This window comes from Hypanus sabinus, chromosome 10, assembly GCF_030144855.1.
Source record: "Hypanus sabinus isolate sHypSab1 chromosome 10, sHypSab1.hap1, whole genome shotgun sequence".
NCBI lineage: Eukaryota > Metazoa > Chordata > Chondrichthyes > Myliobatiformes > Dasyatidae > Hypanus > Hypanus sabinus.
The window spans coordinates 12,686,297-12,711,353 of NC_082715.1; the positions used below are offsets into that span (position 1 = coordinate 12,686,297).

At 40.9% G+C, this 25,057-nt stretch overlaps 2 protein-coding genes across 2 annotated transcripts in view; one reads left to right on the forward strand and one right to left on the reverse strand.

Annotated features, from left to right (window-relative positions):
* nt5dc1 (5'-nucleotidase domain containing 1) overlaps window positions 1-25,057 on the reverse strand; it is a 619,201-nt gene that overhangs the window by 369,542 nt on the left and 224,602 nt on the right. The window lies entirely within an intron of this gene.
* Window positions 1-25,057, forward strand: part of LOC132400241 (collagen alpha-1(X) chain-like) — a 63,908-nt gene that overhangs the window by 1,281 nt on the left and 37,570 nt on the right. Inside the window, exons 3-4 of the mRNA XM_059981220.1 lie at window positions 6,479-6,538; window positions 22,032-22,061. Coding sequence (XP_059837203.1) covers window positions 6,479-6,538; window positions 22,032-22,061 — 90 coding nt within the window. The remainder of the gene's footprint in view (window positions 1-6,478; window positions 6,539-22,031; window positions 22,062-25,057) is intronic.

Genomic DNA, 25,057 nt, shown 5'->3' on the forward strand with positions numbered 1-25,057 from the left:
TTAAATGATTTACTGTGACAATGGCAAATATTGATTTTATAAGATGAAGGTCAGATGTGCAAAAGGCCCTGCATACTGGCAGGATTACATCCACTGCACCCCTGTTGCTTCTTTGCTATGGAGATCTTGTCTACTGGTCCGCCTGACAGATGTGTTCAACCTCCTTCAAAGCTCCATAACACTTAAGCCATGGCAACCATTTAATGACCAACAATGCTGAGCAGTGTGCAAGCTGTTCTCAATATTATTTAGTACTTATTAGTTTTTTTGTATCTATACAATTTGTCTTCTTTTGCAAATCAATTGTTTGTCGGTCTGTGTTTGTGTGTAGTTTTTCATTTACTGTGTTTTTTCATACCTACTGTGAATACCAATAAAAAATGAATCACAGGGTGACATATACATAGCTTGATAATAAATTTACATTGAACTTGGAACTTTGAGTACAATTCTTGTGTACAATCATAAAATGAAGCCTTGTGCTAGTCTGTGTGTACACTCTACACCATCATCTATTCATGGCAATGTTGCCTAATATCTTTTATGACCTCACTGGATCCAAATAGGCAATTAAGAAAAACATCTTATTTAGGATTCCTCAGGCATTTCATATCTCAGTGAGCATCTGAGGCACCAAAGCAGAGGCTCGATATGGTAAAACCTTCTTAGCCTGTCCTTCGGCATCTTTTACCACTATTTTTCTGAACCCTCTGGATCTTCCTATTTTTATCCTGAACTCTCGGAGACTTCATTTGTGCACTCCATAAGAAAACACGGAGAATTCCCCCACTCACCATTGATGTCCGTACCTGGAATTTGTATGTTCTGCTGGCTACTAGTATGAACTGCTCAACATGTTTTGGAACATACCAAGTTACCAAGAATGTGCTGATCACAAATAAGAGGAAATCTGTAGATGCTGGAAATCAAACTAATACACACAAAATGCTAGAGGAACTCAGCAGGCCAATCAGCATCTATGAAAAAGAGAAAAGAGTTGACATTTTGGGCCAAGACCCTTTATTAGAACTAGAAAAAAGATTAGAAGACTTCTAATATCCTTGTTCCAGTCCTGATGAAAGGTCTCAGCCCGAAACTTTGACTGTTTACTCTCTTCCAAGAATGTGCTGATACCTGATCCAACCCCTGGAAGAGTGTGTAACCTGACAGTATACTGCATATTCACAGTTATGTTCTTTTGTAGTGCAAAGTCCAACCCCACCTTATGTATAGACAGGAAATTAGCAGACAGCCCAATTCTTCATGTTATTAGTAAAACAACTTGTCCTACCAATCACAAGCTATGTCCACACTAGACTGGATAATTTTGAAAAAGCCGGTTTCGCGTAATAACAATAGGTGTCCACACCAAGTGTTTTTGAAAATACCTTTGTCCACATTAAAACGGGTATTTGGGCGCATCTCCTCCTATTGGGCAAGCACAGGACACATCTACAGAAAACGAGCGACATATTTGGTGTTGAATCTCGCCGTAAAAGACTTGGTGCGCATTTGTCCAGTTACAGACTAGAAAAACTTCAAAGGAAATTGCCAAACGACGGACAGCTGTTGGCTCTCACGCATGAGGACTTAAAACAAAAAAAAATACTGGTGCGTATGTAGGCAACCGACAGGGAGTTCACAGACAGTATGACTCCGCTGAAGACAAACATTGAAAAACTGACTAACTCTGTTGCAGAAGGATTTGCCACGATGAGGAATATGATGGCTCCCCACCAGTACTTTTCACTGCCACAATACCAGCCTCACAGCCTCTACAATAGCTACACATACAGACACACAGACCCCGGGTGGCCCCACCAACATCTTCCCCACTCTCACAGAGAGATCACCCTAGAAACATTTCCTGCAGCCATAGTCTCTTCACCGATGAAAGGGACGACAGCTACAACTAAATGCAATAAGGCTTGTTACTGGGCAAAAGTGAAATTTGATGTTACCTCATTTGTTTGCCTTTACTTTTGCCATGTCTTTCTGTATTATTTTGCTGTATTAACATTTGCAATAAAACAAGTTACTGGGCAAAAGTGATTTTATTTTTACCTGAGTAAAAGTGAAACTTACAATTTTCCTTTTTTGGCCTTAACATTTCATGTCTATGTCAAGCATAAGCTACTACTTAAAAATGACATTTTGGAAGTAGTGACAATTGCATCTATTGAATGTTTCAACAAGCAATATATTAATAAAGCACCTTGTTAAATGTATAAAACATGTCTGCATCAGTGTTATCTTGTATTTCCATACAATGTTACATTAGGCAGTTACACATCTCTTGTCAGAGAAGCACTTGCATAAATAGGTAAACCAACTTCATACGAGCAAGGACAGAAAAGAGGGCAAAGTGAGTATACTTATTTATTCAGTAAGTTATGGGTCAAAGTATTTCGTGAGTACATTCTGAACTCGTCTGGTTTCAGTCTTGTTGCCGTCTGTTCTGAAATTGTTAAGTTTTGTGGGGGGTTGAAATTCTCTGTTCATACTGCAAAGCTGCAGTAACATTCTGCTCAGGGACAGTTTCCTGGAGCCGTCCGCCATTATTGTGGTGTTGGAGGTTGCATTCAAGAAAACAATAAAATGCCGCACTGCCAACACCATCTGTTCTGGCATGTCATGTCAGCATTTTTAAAAAGCTTTGGTTACCCCGTACACACTAAGCCGCTCAATCGGCGTTTTCATATTTACATACTCCAGACAGCATTTTAGAAAAGCTCCATTTTCAGGGTAGGAAAACGCTGTTTCAGTGTGGACGGAGGGTCAAAACAAAAAGACAAAGCTTCAGCTATGGACTTATCAGGTCTAGTGTGGACATAACCTTAGGGTTAATAAATTGTGGGTATGCAACGTTGATGCCAGAAGCATGGCGACACTTGCAAGCTGATCCCACGTCCCCAAACTGTGAAATATCACATTTCACAGTATGTTTGGATGCTTCAGTGTACATGCGACAAATAAAGCTAATCTTTATCTGGATTAGCAGATCAACAGCTCCCTTCCAAGAAAATCTTAAAATATTAATGAGAACCGAGAGCATTTAACTGACTCATGCCTCAGGCTACCAACATTGTGGAGGCTTGTTTTATCTTGTGGAGTCTCTCTTTCAGAAAGTAGCATTTCCCTGAACAAAGGATTTAGCACTCTTCATTCAGATTTGGAAAGTAATCTGTGAAAGCTCTGAAAACAGAATTTATGTTCATTTGTGATCAGCAAATTAGTAAAATGAAGAGGAGATATCTCAAAAGTCACCTAAGATATGTAAAAAGCCTGAAAAGAGCAATGCCATGAAGTTAATTTTTTTCTAGAAATGTTACTGGTATTAAAGTGTAATAATTTTAAACAGGTAGGAGGTAAAGCATTGTAGAAAAATGTGAGCACAACAACTTGAATCTCAGTGTGGTCAAGACTAAATACGTAGATGATTGTGCACTTTAGTGAAGTGCAGGCTGATAACTCCTCACTGCACATGAATGGCTGCTCGCTGGAGACTAGGAACACCAGGATTCTCCTGGTACCTCAACCCACTGCTTTAATCAAGAAAGCACTGCAGCATCTCAACCCATGCCCCACACCATTCTAACCAATTTTTACAGAAGTACCGTTGAGAGTGTTCTGACCAGTTCAGTCTCAGAAAGGCAGCTTCCCTTATTAAGGACCTCCAGCACCCAGGGCCTGCCCTTTTCTCATTGTTACCATCAGAAAGGAGGTACAGAAGCCTGAAGGCACCCAATCAGTGATTCAGGAACAGCTTCTTCCCCTCTGCCATCCAATTCCTAAATGGACATTGAATCTTTGGACACTACCTCACTTATTTTTAAATATACAATATTTCTGTTTTTGCATTTTAAAAAGTCTATTCAACATACATATAGTGTAATTGACCGATCTATTTATTATCATTTATTTTATTATTATTATTTATTTCTCTGCTAGATTATGTATTGCATTGAACTGCTGCTACTATATTAACAAATTTCACATCACATGCCGGTGATCATAAACCCGATTCTGATTCTATCTGGTATGGGAACTGCTCGGCATCCGAACACAAAACCCTATAGACAATTCTGAGGACTGCTGAGAGGATCATCATAATCAGGTTTAATATTACTGCCATAAGTCATGAAATTTCTTGTCATGCAGCAGTCATACATTGTAATTCATAATCATAAAAGCTGTAAATTACAGTAGAAGTGTATATATATAAGATAATAAGATAAAGGAACAAAATTAGGCCATTTGTACAGAGGCTCAGGTTTTTGGAGATTTTGATTAGAAATGCAGCTATGATTGTGTTAAATGCTGAGCTATAGTCAATAAATATCCACCTGACATCACTGGTGTCTCTCTTGCACACATACAAATCTTTTTCGGGAGCGCTAGGTACTCAGAAGTCTTAGCATTGTCCTCCACAATTTCTTTGACCCCCTACCATCAGGCAGGAGGTAGCAGAGCATTAGGACAATAACTGTTAGAATGCAGAACAGCTTCTTCCGTCAGGCCATCAGACTACTGATCTCCCTGCCACCCAGGTCTCATCACTTATGAGGTGCCAATAGTGTTACACTATTTACTTTTTGACTTGAGTTGTAAATGTACCTGATGCTAAATGTCAATCTTCTGGAATATATTATACTATTCATTAATTTGTTTGTGGTACTATTACTTCATTTATTGTATGTCTGTTATATGTACTCCGTTGTGCTCTTTGGTCCGGAGGAGCATTGTTTGCTTTGGCAGTATACATATATACGGTTGAATGGCAATAAGCTTTAACTTGAAGTTTTAGCCAAACTATTTAACACAGGTAACCTAGCAATAAGTGTGCCCACTTTGGCTTATCACTGATTGGGAGATATTCCTTCTCCCACTCAGTTCTTCAGTCCTCAGGTGTTTTACTCTTGAGCCAGTTACACAAAAGATCTTCAAATCTGCTGAAAATCTAGACAGCAGGATGAGGTATTTGTAAGATTCCAATGTATAAGCTGGTTACTGGACAATATTAAAAATTTCAAAGGAGTAGTCTGTTTAAAACTCAGAATGAAAAAGCAAAATGAAGTAAACATAGAAACATAGAAAACCTACAGCACAATACAGGCCCTTCAGCCCACAAGGTTGTGCCGAGCATGTCCCTACCTTAGAAATTACTAGGCTTACATATAGCCCTCTATTTTAATAAGCTCCATGTACCTACCCAAAAGTCTCTTAAAAGATCCTATCGTATCCACCTCCACCACCATTGCCGGCAGCCGATTCCACACACTCACCACTCTCTAAGTAAAACTCTTACCCCTGACATCTCCTCTGTACCTACTCCCCAGCACCTTAAACCTGTGTCCTCTTTTGGCAACCATTTCAGCCCTGGGGAAAAGCCTCTGAATATCCACATGATCAACGACTCTCAACATCTTATACATCTCTATCAGGTCACCTCTCAACCTCCGTCACTCCAAGGAGAAAAGGCCGAGTTCACTCAAGCTATCCTCATAAGGCATGCTCCTCAATTCAGGCAACATTCTTGTAAATCTCCTCTGCACCCTTTCTATGGCTTCCTGTAGTGAGGCGACCAAAACTGAGCATAGTACTCCAAGTGGGGTCTGACCAGGGTCCTATATAGCTGCAACATTACCTGTCGGCTCCTAAACTCAGTCCCACGATTGATGAAGGCCAATACGCTGTATGCCTTCTTTACCATTGAGTCAACCTGTGCAGCTGCTTTGAGCATCCTATGGACTCAGACTTCAAAATCCCTCTGATCCTCCACACTGCCAAGAGTCTTACCATTAATGCTATTTTCTGCCATCATATTTGACCTACCAAAATGAACCACTTCACACTTATCAATGTCCAGTTGTAACCTCTGACAGCCCTCCACACTATCCACAACACCTCCAACCTTAGTGTCATCAGCAAACTTACTAACCCATCCCTCCACTTCCTCATCCAGGTCATTTATAAAAATGACTAAGAGTAAGGGTCTCAGAACAGATCCCTGAGGCACTCCACTGGTGACCGACCTCCATGCAGAATATGACATGCCTTCTGTGGGCAAGCCAGTTCTGGATCCACAAAGCAATGTCCCCTTGGATCCCATGCCTCCTTACTTTCTCAATAAGCATTACATGGGGTACCTTATCAAATGCCTTGCTGAAATCCATATACACTACATCTACTGCTCTTCCTTCATCAATATGTTTAGTCACATCCTCAAAAACTGTAGTTGCAAAATCTTTTTTGAGAGAAAAAATTTATCTATATTCTACCTTTTTAAAAATGTTTCATATTAACCTGAAATAGGTATATATTAACCAATATGTACATCCAGAAAGGAAATAAAGTGGTAATAAACTGAAATGCATGACAAACTGAAAAACTGACAAAAATGTTGATGTCATGTGCCAGTTCTTATTCAGAAATTTAATCATATTGTGCTGGTTTTCAATGAAATATGTTCATGCAGGTTATGAAGTAAAAGGCAATCAGTACCAGAATCCAGAAGAAAATGCAAAGGGAATCATGGGTAAGGAACATCAATGTTTAAAGGGGAACAAATGTAAACTTTTCCTTGAAATATTTTTTGTGAAGCTGTGGATGCTTTTGTTTAAACAGTGTATGACAAGCAGTAAGACGTGGTTTCTTGAAAGGACATGGTGTTTGACAAGTTGACTACAGTTTGTGGAGTATGTAATAAATTAAGCAGGTAAAGGTAATGAGTGGTTCAAGTATATTTCTATCTCCATAAGGCATCTGATAATGTGCCTCAAAAATGGTTATGCAGAGGGTAAGAAAGTTGTGGGTTATAAAATTACTGGGATTGCAATTTAACAAATTGACAGTAGTCAGATATAAATGGGTCATTTTCAGATTGGCAGTCAGAAACCAGTGGGTGCCACATGGCCTAGCACTGAGACCTCAGCAATGCCCTATCTATATTAATGACTTCGATGAAGGAACTAAAAGTAGTGTGGCTAACTTTGCTTCAGGGTCAAATATAAGTAAATCCTCAAGTGGTAAGGAGGTACCTCCAAAGCCCAAAGGGCTCGAGATCACTGAAGATCCTAAGTCCTCTAATAAATAAATAAATCAGCAGAGTAGTGCACCTCAGAATGTCCAATTTATCTTTACAAGATTAACAAATTTAGTTTCATACAGCTACCACAATGTATTCATTAAAATAATCCAAAGCATTATTCATAATCTTAGTAAAAAAAATACGTGTCCAATTGTTTCCAGGGCCACAAAGACATCCTCTGGAGCTATGACTCAAAACACCTCCAAGATTTTCCCTGAAACTACAGTTTACCCTATCTAAAATCAGAAGATATTCATGTTGAGTCCACTGCATCACTTGTCCTCATATCCCTGATCTCTCCAGGCTGACGGATAAAATATGCCATCCTCCCTCATTGCCTTCCCACTTAGCCAACTCTATTAGATTGCTTCACTCTTCCTTAAATGCACTCATCACCTTTTCAATGGAATTTCTTCTACCATCATAGTCAACCCTGGATTTCCCCAAGGATGTCATCCTGGCTGCCATCCCATTACATACCTCCTGACATCATGCACAGGAATGGATATCATCGGCCTCTGTGTATGCTGACAACATGCATAGGTAACTGCACAGACCTTGTCTACACCACATCATTATCACCATGGTCTTAAAAGTGTCTGACATCAATTTGCGGAAAATTGATTCTAACTGAATGCTGAATCCACTGAAGGGTGTTCTCTGTTGCTAAAGATTCCATTGCTCCCGCTGGCCAGACGCTGAGGTTGAATCAGACAGTTTTATAATCTTGGCATCCTGTTTTACCCAGGCTGAGTCGCAAACTGCATACCATATTTATCAAGACCCTGTGCCCTGCTGCTGACTTCAAATGTCACCTCTCCTGTTGTTCAAACCCTTCTAAATGTATTCCTTCTAAATTCACCATGAAGATACTTAAAATACAGGTGAGAGAAATGCAGACTGCCCTTCAAACTTGGGGCATGGGTGAATTCACACATACCATGGTCAAGGATACGTAAACATCCTGTGTACTTATGGCTAGCTGACTCATCTGTAATCTGCTCACCAACACCGTTCAGCTTCTGCCAACCGTACTGGAGTCAAGACTTGAATCCATACACAGACATTATCAGAAGCATGAGAGTAACTGACCTAAATATCAAAGCAACAATTGGCTGAGTACAGCGCAAACTAGCAAATGAGATTTATTTTAAAAAATCCTTCAGTGACTGGAATTTTAGAAGTTTCACAAAAAAAGAAGCAGTTGGCAAAGTTAATCAGCACTGTGACGATTTTTCACCAGAGTGTCCCTGGGCCAATCATCATCAGCTACTTCATGAATGACTGTCCATCTGATGGGAGTCTATCAGGAACTCCCAACACGGGGGGCACAAACACCTTGCTAAATGGCATTGGTCCATGACATTAAAATGGTTGGGAACATCTAGTATACCTGACAATACTATTGCATTTATCTTATCAATAACCAATTCTAGTAATGAAGCAGCATTCACCAATAAACAAAAGGATATTAATTAACCCCAAGTTGGGTCAACAGATGAGATGAATTTTATCTGTTCCTATGTGCCAACATTAACCATACCCAATATGAATGCCAAATAACGTGCCCCTGACCTGCATAATGTCATGTCATAGCTGGAGCACCTAAAGGCACAGTGCCTAGAAAAAGTATTCACCGCCTCTTGGAAATTTTCATGTTTTATTGTTTTACGACATTGAATCACAATGAATTTAATTTGGCTTTATGACACTGATCACCAGAAGAAGACTCTTCCGTGTCAAAAGGAAAACAGATCTTTACAAAGTGACAGAAATTAATTACAAATATAAAACACAAAATAATTGATTGCTTAAGAAATCAATCCCTCTAATATGACACACTAAATCATCACTGGTGCAGCCAATTGGTTTTAGAAGTCATATAATTAGTTAAATTGAAATCTGTTTTTGGAGACCTGCACAGTTAAGGATTTTCAATTGAATATAGTAAAAATACCCCTGTCTGTGGAAGATCAAACAAGTCAGGAGATGGATACAAGAAAATTTCCACGTCACTGAATATTCCTCGGAGTACAGTTAATTTAATCATCAAGAAATGGAAAGAATATGGCACAGCATAAATCTGCAAAGAGCAGGCCATCATCAAAAACTGAGTGACCGTGCAAGAAGAGGACAAGTGAGGGAGGCCACCAAGCCAGAGGTATGACAACTTTGGGGGAGTTACTCGCTTCAGTGGCTGAGACGGGAGAAACTGTGCATACAACTGTTGCCCGGGTGCTTCACCAGTCGCAGCTCTATGGGACGGTGGCAAAAAAAAGCCACTATTGAAGAAGCTCAAAGGTTTCAAAGGTACATTCAATGTCAGAGCAACGTAAACAATTTACATCCTGAAATGCTTTTTCTTCACAACCATCCATGAAAACAGAGGAATGTCCCAAGGAATGAATGACAATTAAATGTTAAAACCCTAAAGTGCCCCCAGCTCCCCTCCCTCCCGCGTGTAAGCGGCAACAAACATGATCCCCTTTCCTCCAAGGGCAAAACTAAAGCACTGGCACCCATCACCGAGCACTCACTGAGCAAAATCAACAGCGAAGACACAGACTTGCAGTACTCCAAAGACTACGTGTTCACCGGTATTTGATATACCACAGGTTTTCCCTCTCTCCCTAATAAGGGAGAAAGAAATTTCTCCATTTCACAGCGGGGAGACATATCAATCAACTTGCTGGTTTACGATGTTAAAAGTCTGTTGCGACGCTTTTTCCGAACTCTCTGCCCACAGACCTAGGGTCTTTGGGCACACAGCCAAAGATCTTCAGGCTCCCACAACACACTCACTGAACACCGACCTTCGATCCGGCCATCTCCAGAGCCCCGAGATCCTAGGCCTCCATAGGTGAGCCAAACTCCTAAGCCGTGCCATTGGCATGTCAGATAATGGCCAGTCATGAAATCCCGAGAGTGGGTTGCATTCCACGTAAAGAACTGAAGTCAGCATGCAACTTCAGTTCAGGGTCTTCAAAAGAACCCTGAAAGGGGAAAGTAGAGATATTAAAGTTGGAAATAGAGCTGTTTCTGAAGATTCAAGCAAAGGAGTCACCGTTTAGTGCCATCTTGACTAAGCTCTGCCCTCCGAACTCACATGAAATCTTGGCTAGAGTTTGCCAGAAGACATGTAGGAGACTCTTAAGTCAGTTGGTAGAAGGTTCTATGGTCTGCTAAAACGAAAATAGAGCTTTTTCACCATTAGACCAAACTCCGCACATCATCAGAAAAAAAAACACCACCACAATGAAGCATGGTGGTGGCTGCATCATGCTGTGGGCATGTTTCACTGTAGCAGGCGCTGGAAGGCTTATGAAGGTAGAGGATAAAATTAATGCAGTAAAATACAAGGAAATCCTGGAGGAAAACCTAATGCAGTCTGCAACAGAACTGTGACTTGGGAGAAGATTTGTTTTCCAGCAAGACAATGACCCCAAGCATAAAGCCAGAGCTACACAAGAATGGCTTAAAAACAACAAAGTTAATGTCCAGGAGTGGTAGGTCAGAATCCACACTGTAGTGATATCACGTGTCAGAATGTGATTGGACAGAGTTTGGAGCATGCACAGAAATAACAGAATGATCTAGAAACTTGTATGGTTAAAATGTGGTTGCTGTTTGCTGTTAAATAAAAGTTCCAGTTACGTTCTTCCAGAATATGGTTTGTTCATGGTACATATAAAGAACGCAACATAGAATCAGAAGTCGGTCTGGGAGAATAATACGGAAACAGGATAATTGAAGATAATCGAAGAAAATAAAGAGTGCGAACAGCTTTGGTGTTTGCTAACAGCTTTACAAATGGAAGGGTTGCAAACTCCAAAAACTCTTCAGCTAACTGGTAACGTAGCACAGAACTGGAGAAGATTTGAAATTTATTTATCAGCAATCAGCGCAGATAAAAAATCGGAAAAAACGAGAGCTGCCATTCTACTCCACATGATTGGTGGCAATGCAATTGAGGTATATAACCATTTTACTTTTGAGAATGGAGATCATTTGAATCTAAAAGTGATTATTGACAAGTTTGAAGCATTTTGTATACCAAAGTGCAATGTGACGTATGAACAGTACAAATTCTTGACCTGTCGGCACAGAGCTGGTCAAACGATTGATCAATTCATTACCGAGCTGAAAAACTGCAGTAAAACATGCGAGTTTGCAGAACTGACAGACTCTCTCATTAAAGACAGAATTGTTTGCAGCATTCTGGATAACGCTCTGAGAGAAAGACTCATAAGAGAACCAGATGTAAATTTGGAAAAAGCTTTGATTCTCTGCAAAGTTTCGGAATCCGTGACGTCGCAGGCTAAAGAGCTTTTTATTGAGAGCTACGTAGACGCTGTAAAGGTGCAAACCTATTAGAAAAAATAATGAATCAGCAACAAAACTGACAGAGAGCAAAGCGTTGTTTGAAAGAAAAAAACATTGTCATCACTGTGGGCAGGAGCACTGACCTAAAAAGTGTCCAGTGTGTGGAAAAATATGCAATCACTGCGGTAAGAGTAATCATTTTTCACGCTGTTGCAGAAATAGAAAGGAAATAAAATACATTAATGAAGCGCTTGAAAATGAACTTGAGGAGTTTTATATAGATGTGCTTTGTGAAAATAAAGTAAGAATGACTGGACTATTCTATTGCAAGTGAACCAAAACAATATTCTGTTTAAATTGGATACTGGAGCACAAGTAACCATTAATTGTAGAATCTGAGTTCAATGCATTAAAGCCAAGACCAATGTTACATCAGACAAATATAAAAGTGACTGGGTATTCAGGTGCAGACATTCCAGTTTAAGGAACATGTGTGGCAAAAGCATCACACAAGAATATTGTGCACACACTTTTATTTGTGGTGGTGCCAAAAAATGAACAGTCAATACTGGGTTTATCTGCCTGTGAGAGACTGAATTTGGTGAAGAGTCTTAGTCCTGGACAGTGACACAGAGTCAGAATACAGTGACTTGACAAAAGAGCGAGAGAGAACAGAATTTGATTCCAACGTGGCAAAAGTAAAAGAAGTCATAAAGAAAAATCCCAGACCCATCCCTTTGTTACCAGAATGTGACAAAGCACTGCCACCAAAACCAAACTTGCCGGTACAGTACAATACTGATCTGAAGCCAAAGAGTAACAAGAATCAGGATCCAATTGAAGAAGTGAAAGCACGTGAAGAAATCAAGAATTTTATTGAAATTATGAAGTCTCAGCATAAAAAAGAGATTACACAGTTAATGAATGAATTGCGATTTCTTCTCAAAGACCTCAAGAAAGAGCAAACTTCAGAGTTTCAGTTAACTGATGCAGACCAGACAAAACATGAAATAACGAAACACAAGAACTGTGTGAACCACTTAGAAGGTCTACTCATGTTCGTAAACCCTCAGAAACTGATAGAGGCATATTAAATTATGCATTTGTTTTGATTAAGGTTGCTAAGGCTTTTCAGTTTAAGGAAAGGAAGATGTGGTGATATCATGTGTCAGAACGTGATTGGACAGAGTTCGGAGCATGCGCTGAAATGACAAAATGATCTAGAATCTTGTATGGTTAAAATATAGTTGCTGTATGCTGTTAAATATAAGTTCTAGTTATGTTCTTCCAGAACATGGTTTCTTAGTAACACACGGTACATATAAAGAACGTATAACCCTTACCCAACAGGCTGGTATATGTCTAGGGGAAAAGGAGATCCTGCCACTCACCAACCCCACCTCCCGTACACGCAGGTGCTGTGAGAATCAAGTTTATGCCACGCGCACACACACAATATCAAACTCACACCAGATACCGTTATGGAATACACTTTAAAGATTTTACTAAAACTAAAAGAGTACTATGCAATACAGTATATATGAAGGAAAAGAAAATAAAGTAAAAGGCGCCAACTTATCAAAGTTCAGACAGTTTAGTGCACATTGTTGGAGCTCATCCATCGAACCATTCGACCCCTCGTCACTTTCCTCTGACCTCCAGGTCCTCGCACCTGGGACCACCCCGGTGGTCGACTGAGCAGTGCAGCGCACGTCCACCTTCCTCGGCATCCTCTTCCCGACTCCTCTGAAAAGTCCGCGAAAACCCCCAAGCTCCCAACCTCACAAGACAAAATAACATTCCCCACTGGTTAACAAACAAATACAATCCCGATATCAGCAAGTCTAAAGCTAAACAACTGCGAGAGAAAGCACTTATCATACAAAGAAACATTCCTACTCTTAACAAAACAAAGAAGTCATTTTGATTAACATATACAGTACATTGTACAAACGCAATGCACACCTCAATCCAGTTGAGAATTTGCAGCTGGACATTTAAAGCGCTGTTCACTCAAGATCTCTATGCAATCTGAAAGAGTTTAAGCAGTTTTGTAAAGATACATGGGGTAAAATTGCACTGTCCAGATGTTCAAAGCTGAGAGACCTATCAACACAGATTCAAGGCTGTAATTGCTGCCAAAGATACAACTACTAAATAATGACTTGAAGGAGGTGAATACTTATACACTCAAGTATTTTGTGTTTTATATTTGTAATTAACTTATATCACATTCTAAAGATCTGTTTTCACTTTGACACAGAAGAGCCTTTTTCTGGGTAGATCAGTGTCAAAAAAGCTAAATTAAATCCACTGTGATTCAATGTTGTAAAACAATAAAACATGAAAACTTCCAAAAGAGGTGAATACTTTAATAGGACTGTACATAAGTACATACATCCAGATGAACAGCACCCTAGAGTTCTGAAAGAGGAAGCAGTAGACATTGGGAAGGCATTAATAATGATCTTTCAAAAATCACTGGAGTCTGGCATGATTCCAGAGGACTGAAAAAATTGCAAATGGCACTTGACTTAACACAAGTTCTTTAGACAGATTAAGAGAACCGGCAAGAAAGTGGCAAATGAAATACGCTGTAGGAAAATACATGGTCATGACCTTTAGTAGTAGAAATAGATATACAGACTACTTACAAACTGTGGAGAAATCCAAAAATCTAAGATGAAAAGGGACTTGGGAGCCCTTGTGCAGAACAAGATAAAGTTTAAGTTGCAGGGTGAGTCGGTACTGAGGAAGGCAGATGCAATGTTGGCATTCATTTCAAGAATACAAGAAAAAGGATGTGATGCTGAAGCTTTATAAGGCAGTGGTGAGGCCTCACCTTGAGTATTGGGAACAGTTTTGGGCTCCTCTCCTAAGAAAAGAAGTGCTGGCATTGGAGAGGGTTCAGAGGGATGTTAACAAGAATGATTCCATAAGACCATAGGACTATAAGTCATAGGAGCAGAATTAGGCCATCTGACCCATCGAGCCTGCTCCACCATTGAATCATGGCTGATCCTCTTCTTATCTCCTCTTCAACCAGTTCCCGGACTTCTCCCAGTAACCTTTGATGCCATGGCTAATCAAGAGCCTATCTATCTCTGCCTTAAATACACCCAGCGACCTGGCCTCCACAGCTGCACATGGCAACAAATTCCACAACTTCACCACCCTTTGGCTAAAGAAATTTCTCCACATCTCTGTTTTGAAAGGGTGCCCCTCTAACCTGAGGCTGTGCCCTCCTACCATGGGAAATATCCTTTACATATCTACTCTGTCTAAGCCTTTCAACATTCAATGAGATTCCCCCCCATCCTTCAGAATTCCAGCGGGTACAAAACCAGAGCCTTCTTGTATAGTTACGTGACCATGGTTTCATTTACTGTGCGTGTCACTTTAAAATGTCTGGATGAGGCGGGACTATGACATCAGTATAACAAGTTGCAACAGACCGCTGGGACATTCAGAAGAAAGAAAAGAGTGTGGAGGCTTTGGACCGCAAGCTGCTGGAAGTAGCTTGCTGCAACGATGGGTAAAGTCTGATACTTTCCCATGCCCAAAGGACTGGGTTGATAAACAGCACACCTTGCACATTGGATATGTGACTGTCACTTTGTATGATCCATACGTGGATTTTGTTGGAGTATCCTGTGGCAACCATTTTTGTTAACCCTTACATGGTTCTGGGTATGTTATGTGGTAACCACTTGTGCTAAAGGAATATTCCGTGACTGTCAACTTTGTGATATTTCTACGTAGATTTTGGGATGACTTGACAGATAGGATCTTCAGCAACTGTTACTTTGGTTTCCCAGTGTGGAACCTGTGGAATTCTTCGTGATCCTCCTCTCTATACAATAAGGTGGATTTACAAGTTTCTCCCCTCATTTATTTCATGGATTACTGGACCTTTCTAGTTTGCCATCTCAAGACTTTTAAGAACTGTTCCTAAGCTTGACAGTTTGGGAGCCACACACATACTGTTAACTCCCATTCATTTCACTTAGTCGCTTATATTTTAAGTAGTAACTAATAAATATAGTGGTTTTAACATTAAAACCTGACTCAATTTGTGATTTATTGCTGCTGGTATGTAACAGTATCATAACCCATTCATTCCTGGAATCATCCTTGTGAACCTCCTCTGGGTCCTCTCCAATGGCAGCACATCTTTTTGAAGGTGAGGGTCCCAAAACTGTTCACAATGCTCAAGGTGAGGCCTTTCCAATACCTCATAAAGCCTCAGCATCATATCCTTGCTCTTGTACTCTTGAAATGAATGCTAACACGGCATTTGCCTTTCTCAACATTGACTTGACCTGCAAGTTAACCTTTAGGGTGTTCTCTACAAAGACTCCCAAGTCCCTCTGCATCTCAGATTTTTGGATTTTCTCACTGTTTAGAAAATAGTCCGCCCATTAATTTCTGCTACCAAAGCAAATGCATGGGTTATCATTTGAGGAACGCTTGATGGCTTTGGGCTTGTATTCACTGGAATTTAGAAGGATGAAGGGGGATCTCATTGGAACCTTTTGTGAGTTGAAAAGCCTAGACAGAATAGGTGTGGAAAGGATGTCTCCCATGTGGGGGAATCTAGGACAAGAGGACACAGATTCAGGATAGAGAGGCATCCATTTAAAACAGAGATGCGGAGAAACATCTTTTGCCAGATGCAGGTGAATTTGTGGAATTTGTTACTACAGGCAGCTGTGGAGGCCAGGTCGTTGGGTATATTTTAAGGCAGAGATTGATAAGCCATGATTGAATGGCAGAGCAGACTCAATGGGCCAAGTGGCCTAATTCTGTTCTGACATCTTATGGTTTTATGGTCTTATATCTATCGTTTCTCTGCATTAAACCGCTTGGAACATTATCTTCATTAATATCATAATGAAAGAGGACAGGCAAGATGCACTAAAATGAGTCTCTCAAAGACTCCACCATCCACAAGATAAAAAGATGAAGATTAGCCTCATTTGTCACACATACATTGGCTCTTAAGGTTGTCCTAGACAGGGTAGTGTTGGGGATAAGCTCCCACTACCTATAAAAGTGCTCCAAATGGTGTGTGTCTCCAACAGCCTCGACAACCAAGTCTAACACTTGGCCTTCACGTATGGCTTAGCTACTAGGCCCGGCAAAACAGTTTCTACTGACAAGAGAAGGAGCAACGGCGCCAAGAGAGAAGCAGACCAACGGCGCCTCAAAACCAGTTGCCTTTCATCAGCCTAGGATGGCAGCCCGCCTAGGAGAAGGAAAACTCTGATTTTAAACATCCACTGCCTTGCGGCCATACCCATCCATGGGAAAGGCTTTGGGAGTAAACCCCGAAGAAGAAATCCAGAGCCGGGGTCCCTAAAGCAATTTGATGTTGTTTACAACTTCAGTCTGGCAACCTCTACAACAACACTGGTGCCAAGCTATATCAGCACCTGCTCTTCCCTCGGACTACATCAGTGACATGGGGGGGGGGGGGGAACCTGCTGCATGGGCAACAGCAGGTTCTTCAAATCTTCCCACCCAGGTTTGCACCCGGAGAGGACACAGTCCACAAGAGGCGCAAACCCAAGACCCCCTGGGATTGACGGCTGCCTACTACATTAAAACATGCAGTGAAAGGCATCGTTTGCATCAATGACCAACACCGTCCAAGAATGTGGTGAGGGGAAGCCTGAAAGAGTCGGCATGCTTCCGGCAGCAACATAGCATAACTGTACATTTTTGGAATGTTGAAAGAAGCCAAAGGACCTGAAGGAAATCCACCTAGTCACGTAGAGAACATGCAGATTCCTGACAGCAGTGGAATTGAACACCAGTCATTAGCACTGTAAAATATTACACTAACCACTATGCTAATGCACAAGCCAGAAGTTTTAAGATGTCTTCAAGGTGCTCAATGTTCTTCACATTGACCCTATTTACTGGATTGACCAGACTGACACCACTCACTGTGGTGTTCATCATGGGAGCATTGCAGCTTCAGCAAACATATGTAGTTTTCTACATTTTCTGTTTTCCTGGGACTCTCGTGGGGAAATCTGAATCAATTAATCCATATATGTCAAACTCAAGGCCCGTGGGCCAAATCCGGCCCGCAGTGGAATTATCTTTGGCCTGCGAGATAATATCTAATTACTATTAAAGCTGGCCCCAGTAATCGAAGCGCCTATGGCGTATGATATGGCTAATGCTGAGTTTATTCAGGTACCAGGTTTTCAGGGTTTTTAGTGTTTATTCGGCAGTCTTCTTCATAAGAAACGGAATTTGTAAAGTGAAACACTTTGTAGTTATAGCAGAGACTGAGACACATGAGAGCAGGCTGAAAAAACGGAGGCAACGAAAGCTGCGTTTGTACACGTCTGACTGATCCGGCCCGCATGAAGCTGCATTTTGCTCAATCCGGCCTGTGACCTAAAATGAGTTTGACACCCCTGAATCAATCAATAAATAAATAAATATAAAGATAAAAATATCAAGCAAAAGATTGAAAGATCAGAGATTAAGGGAGCTAGGGCTTTACTCTTTGGAGAGAAGGAGGAAGAGAGGAAACATGATAGAGGTGTACAAGATATTAAGAGGAATAGACAGAGTGGACAGCCAGCGCCTCTTCCCCAGGGCACCACTGCTCAGTACAAGAGGACATGGCTTTAAGGTAAGGGGTGGAAAGTTCAAGGGGGATATTAGAGGAAGGGTTTTTACTCAGAGAGTGGTTGATGCGTGGAATGCACTGCCTGAGTCAGTGGTGGAGGCAGACACACTTGTGAAATTTAAGAGACTACTAGACAGCTGTATAGAGGAATTTAAGGTGGAGAGTTATACGGGAGGCAGGGTTTGAGGGTCAGCACAACATTGTGGGCCAAATGGCCTGTACTGCGCTGATTTGTTCTATAACAACTCCACTTCTCCCTTCAAAGCTCACTAAGCTTTCCAAACATGAAAGAACCACAAAAGTTGCAACACCTCACAAAGCTAATACAAACAGTCTTCCACGGTGTTCCCTAAATCTCAGGATTAAATTAAAACCTGTTGTAGGGTTTGGGGGCTTGTGTGCATCAATCACCCAGAGAGCTATGTTAATTTGAGTCGGGGCTTCTTGCTTTGCTCTTGGTAGCATCACTCATGCTAAACAGGTCAAAGAGTAGAGGCCATTCTAATAGTGGTCCACTGGTCCTCAGGTTCGGGAGTTCAGCTCAGGGCTAACAACCCTTACTGGTAAAACAAAATTGTTACAGAAACAGCAATGAAGAATCCTTCTACATCTGAGTGTGATGGTATTCTTGAGTCTCCAGCTTGGACTTGTAAGACTGACTGTAGTGAAAACTGAAAGGAAGCTACTGACATGATGAAGCTGCCACAGATGAAAGACCTTCATCGCTGCCCCAAATGCCAGCAGCAAAACAGACAGTAAGTAAGTAAGCCAAATAAATGCGAAAGAGGTACTCTAGCTTAAATGCATTCTATGATTTAAGGAAAGTTTCTTAAGAAAAGTGATGGTGCTAACAGCAACTGATACCTTACAGAGATACTCAGCCCGTATTAAATACAACTCAAAGTAGCATGAGGAAAAGAAAATTATAATTGCCAAGGATGCTTTGTGCACTAAACTAATTATTTCTTTTCCTTTGGCTGTCCTTGCAAAGTCACTGAGTGTTCATGCATTTCCTCCAGATCAGTGGTACTTTGTAATGGAGGTTGGTATCTCCTGTTACTTTTATTTGCCAACTTCCCTATGGGGTTTTCAGTAAATATCCCAGAACAAAGTCCTCCAGTGTCTCACTACTTCTGTCAAACTTCCTAACCAAAGGAAGAAACAGGATGCTTTCTGTCGTCTTGAAGGATCAGTACACAAATTCCTAAACAATGGTGTTGCTTTCCAAACCACTACATTTTACCCAGAAACTGCCACAGTCCAAATTCCATATTGCACTGTTTTTTTCACATTTGAACCTTATGCAATGATGCTGAAACCAATGATGCTAAGCACGTTCACGGACAGTTCTTAGTTACTGCCTGGTACACTGCTGGCGTTTAGGAGAGCAATGAATGTCACCCATCTCTGTCTGTCCTTGGCCATCTTCTCTATTGTGCCCCAGGTGTGGCTCAGGGTTTCAAGGCTTCATTCATTGTGCAAGTAGCTTCCTCTCAATTTTCACTACTGTCAGTCATGCAAACCCTGAATGGAGACTCAGGAATACTCTCACACAGCTATATGGTTCTTAGAACATAGAAAACCCACAGCACAATACAGGTCCTTCAGCCCACAAAGCTATGCCAAACATGTCTTTATTCTTTGGAGCGTAGAAGGTTGAAGGGGGACGATAGAGGTATTAGAGATACCTTGATAGAGATTACTATCTAAATGGAGTCAAATTAGGAAAAGGGGAAGTACAACGAGACCTAGCTGTTCTTGTACATCAGTCGATGAAAGCAAGCATGCAGTTACAGCAGGCAGTGAGGAAAGCTAATGGCATGCTGGCCTTTATAACAAGAGGAATTGAGTATCGGAGTAAAGAGGTCCTTCTGCAGCTGTACAGGGCCCTGGTGAGACCCCACCTGGAGTACTGTGTGCCGTTTTGGTCTCCAAATTTGAGGAAGGACATTCTTGCTATTGAGGGAGTGCAGTGTAGGTTCACAAGGTTAATTCCCGGAATGGTGGGACTGTCATATGTTGAAAGATTGGAGCGACTGGGCTTGTAAACACTGGAATTTAGAAGGATGAGAGGGGATCTGATTGAAACATATAAGATTATTAAGGGCAAACACGAGGAAATCTGCAGATGCTGGAAATTCAAACAACAACACACACAAAATGCTGGTAGAACACAGCAGGCCAGGCAGCATCTATAGGGAGATTATTAAGGGATTGGACATGCTGGAGGCAGGAAGCATGTTCCCGCTGATGGGTGAGTCCCGAACTGGAGGCCACAGTTTAAGAATAAGGGGTAGGCCATTTAGAACAGAGATGCGGAAAAACTTTTTCACCCAGAGAGTGGTGGATATGTGGAATGCTCTGCCCCAGAAGGCAGTGGAGGCCAAGTCTCTGGATGCATTCAAGAGAGAGTTAGATAGAGCTCTTACAGATAGCAGGGTCAAGGGATATGGGGAGAGGGCAGGAACGAGGTACTGACTGTGTATAATCAGCCATGATAACAGTGAATGGCCTACTCCTGCAGCTACTGTCTATTGTCTATTAAAATAATGAGGGGGATAAATCGAGTTGACATAGAAAGGCTTTTTCCTTTGAGAGTAGGGGAGATTCAAACAAGAGGACATGATTTGAGAGTTGGGGGCAAAAGTTTAAGGGTAACATGAGGGGGAATTTCTTTACTCAGAGAGTGGTAGCTATGTGGAATGAGCTTCCAGTAGAAGTGGTAGAGGCAGGTTCAGTATTGTCATTTAAAGTAAAATTGGATAGGTATATGGACAGGAAAGGAATGGAGGGTTATGGGCTGAGTGCTGGTCAGTGGGATTAGGTGAGAGTAAGTGTTCGGCACAGACTAGAAGGGCCGAGATGGCCTGTTTCTGTGCTGTAATTGTTATATTGTTATATATGTCCTTACCTGAGAAATTACCTAGGGTTACCCATAGCCTTCTATTCTTCTGAGCTTCATATACCTGTCCAGGAGTCTCTTAAAAGACCGTATCGAATTCCCCTTCACCACCGTCGCCGGCAGCCCATTCCATGCACTCACCACTCTGTGCATAAAAAATTTACCCCTGACATCTCCTCTGTACCTACTTCCAAGTACCTTAAAACTGTGCCCTCTCATGCTAGCCATTTCAGCCTGGGAAAAAGCCTCTGACTATCCAAATGATCAATGCCTCTCATCATCTTATATACCTCTATCAGGTCACTTGTCATCCTCCATCGTCCAAGGAAAAAAGCCGAGTTCACTCAAACTATTCTCATAAGGCATGCTCCCCATTCCAGGCAACATCCTTGTAAATCTCCTCTGCACCCTTTCTATGGTTTCCACATCCTTCCTATAGTGAGGTGTCCAGAACTGAGCATGGTACTCCAAGTGGAGTCTGACCAGGGTCCTATGTAGCTGCAACATTACCTCTTGGCTCCTAAACTCAATCCCACACTTGATGAAGGCCAATGCACCATATGCTTTCTTCATTGCTATTTCCATAACAATTTTTTTGACCAGTCAGGGTTGTTAGCCCAGAGCTGACTCCTGAACCAGGAGGATCGGTGGACACCTCTTAGTCTCACTTCTACCCTTTGACCAAGAGTCAAAGCACAAGGCTCTGACTTCAGCCGACATAGCTCTCTGGGTCATTGAGGCATGCAAGTTTCCAAAGCCTATGACAAGATTATGTTCCTCTTGGAGGATGGACAATTGACTGGACATGTAATCTGCTTGCACTGTGTAGTTTTTGGAAGATTCAATGAAGAATTTTCCATAAAAATAGATCAGCAAAGTATTAACAACATATATTTTTCAGGAATTGAACACGAAATTAGGCAGGTCATGTTCAGTACTACAGTGCATTCTGTGCACTTCACCTGCAAATCTGCTGGGATCATCCATGTGTCCAGTGCACCCAATGTGACCTCCTTTACATTAGTGAGACCCATCGTAAATTGGGGGACCACTTTGTCCAGCAGTCCACACTATCCGCCACGTGGGACTTTCCGGTGGTCCAACATTTTAATTCCCATTCCAGTTCCGACGTGTTGATCCATAGCCTCCTTCACAGTGGAGGAGCAGCATCCTTATATTCCATCTTGATACCCAGCAACCTGTTAGTATGAACACCAATTTCTCCTTCTGGTGAATATATCTCTCTCCCCACCTTCTTTCCACAATCTGACCTTTCACTTCTTCTCACCTGCCTATTATTTCCCCATTCCACCCCCCCCCCCCCTGGGGTCCCCTCCTCCTTCCCCTTCTCCTGTAGTCTACTCTCCTCACCTTTTAGATTTCTCCTTCTCCAGCCCTTGACATTACCCACCCATCCGGTTTCACCTAACAACTTTCAGCTAACCTCTTTCCCCTATCCCACCCCCCCCCCCCCCACACACAACTTTTTATTCTGGCATTTCCCTTTCTTCTCAATCCTGAAGATGCGTCTCAGCTCAAAATATCAGCCGTTTATTCTTTTCCACATGTGCAGCCTGACCTGCTGAGTTCCTCCAGCATTTTGTGTCTGATACAATGCATTGATGAGAAAATTTCTGAATTACTTTCCTTTTCCTCAATTAAGAAAGAATGAGAATGGGAACAGATTACATAAAGGCTTACTAGACTAATAACAGGAATATGTGGGTTGGATTCTGAGGGCAGATTAGAAGAGTAGCAAGTGACTTCAATTAAATTCACAACATCTTGTCTGGTCTTGATAGAATGGACATGGAGAGGGTGAAATATACAAGATCCTCTGTGGTCTTGATAGAGTGCACATAGAGAGGAATTTGCCTGCTGTGGAAAAATCAGAAGTAGATGTCACTGTTAGAAAATTAAAGGTCACCATTTAAGAGAGTTGAGACTTTTTTATCTCAGAGGACCAAAAGTTTTGGAAGTTACAAAGAATGCTGGAAGAAAATATCTTAAATATTTTTAAAGTGAAAGGTAGATATGTTCCTGACAAGGAAGAGAATAAAAGGTTCATGTAGAAAGATGGAAAGTTGAAGCTACAATTGGTCAAGTTCATTTGTCATTCAACCGTTCATAAGCATCTATGAATACTTTACATCCAAAGGAAACAGTGTTACTCCAGGGCCAAGGTGCAAAACATTGTACAAACAGTCATTCACAGCACAAGACATATATAACACATGTAAAACAGTAGTAAAATACAGTCACACAAAAAATATATAGTCCAAGTCACTGAGTCTTTGAATCAAGCTTGAGTTCATTCATTGGCAAAGGATGGCCAAAGTTGAAGTGGCCTACACCCAACTTGAATGGATTGTGATTCTCTGAGAAAATATAATTTCCAAATTCAACATTATCTTTCATTTATGATACGGTAAATTGTACATAAAGCAAATTAGTGATGCATTTTTCAAAGTTCAAAGTAAATTTATTATCAATGTTCATATATGTCACTATCTACAACCAGAGATTCATTTCCTCATGGGGATATTCAGTAAATCCAATAACTATGATAAAATCATTGAAAGACTGCATCAACAGGGCTGACAACCAGTGTGCAAAAGACAACAAACTAGAAGGGAAAAATTAATAGGAGCTCTATGACTCTAATTAATAAATAAGCAATAAATATTGAGAACAAGAGATGAAGAGACCTTGGAAGTATATTTCTGTATTCAACTTCTAATAAATGACCATATTAAACTTAACTACTAGCTACTGTTATGCTTTAAATTATATACTTACACAAGTCAAAAGTTAATATAATCACTTAGATCCTTTAAGTAAACAGAGCAAGACTGAATAGTTATAGCTGTTAAAATTGATATTTTTCATAGAAATTCACATGTGATTAATAAAAACATCATAAACAATGCAATATAAAGTGCCTAAAGGCCAATTTATACTCCTGCGTCGAATCTACGCCATAGGGTTACGTACATCTCCCCAAAAAGTAACTCATGCATCGCTGTGACACAGACTGCAACAATTGTGATTGGTCCGCTTGATAGCATCGCATTTCCTCCTATGCATTTCTGGTTGCTTTTTCTCCGCCATGTCTGTACACCGATGCGAAACAGCTGAACCAACTCGTCAAATCTACCTGCCGACATGCAAAAACGTTTGAAATGCATTTCCTCGTCCATGCCTCTCACGAAGAAACTCAACACAGTGGCATAGAAACCCCACCGCCAACTAGTGTTTTGGTGCTCACCAACGCGTGCTCGCTACGGCGTAGAGTCTACGCAGATGTATAAAGCAGGCCTATGTGTAGCCCATACGCAGAAGTATAAATCAGCCTTAACAGAGAACATAATACAAATGTGTAAAAGTCAATTGCACATTGCAGAAATGTGACACAGAAAAGAACAGTAAATGCTAAAATACACTTACTCAGGCAGCACCCAGAAAGAGAAAGACAAAGTAACACTTCAGGGTTGCTGACTTTTACCAGAACTATGCAGATTGTCTTTTATTAATTTAACATTGCCTTACTTCCATCTAATCCCAGACCTAGCCACATCTTTTTCATTCCCTTTCTTCCCACTTAAAATCTATAACGTCTATGTCATTCCTGTTCTGATGGAATCATCTCCACAATTAGTAGGATCAAAAATACAACATTGACAAAATGGACAACAAGTAACAATCTAGCAAGAAAATACAGTACTCTGCAAAAATCTTAGGCACATATAATGTGCAAAAGTACAGTGAAGGAGCTTTAGACTTGCACAGTACCGCAATCATTTTATGTATTGCATTGTATTGCTGCTGCAAAAAAAACTAACCTACTGTATGTGTGTGTGTGTGTGAGTGTGTGTGTGTGTGTGTGTGTGTGTGTGTGTGTGTGTGTGTGTGTGTGTGTGTGTATATATATATATTTTTTAAATGTATATATATATATATGTACATACACACACACAAACACCCACACCCACCCCTAAGACTTTTGTAAAATACTGTAATATCAAAACACCCTTAAAAATTACTTTAGCAGATGTAATTTATAGAACTCAAGCTCTCTCAACTTTATAGC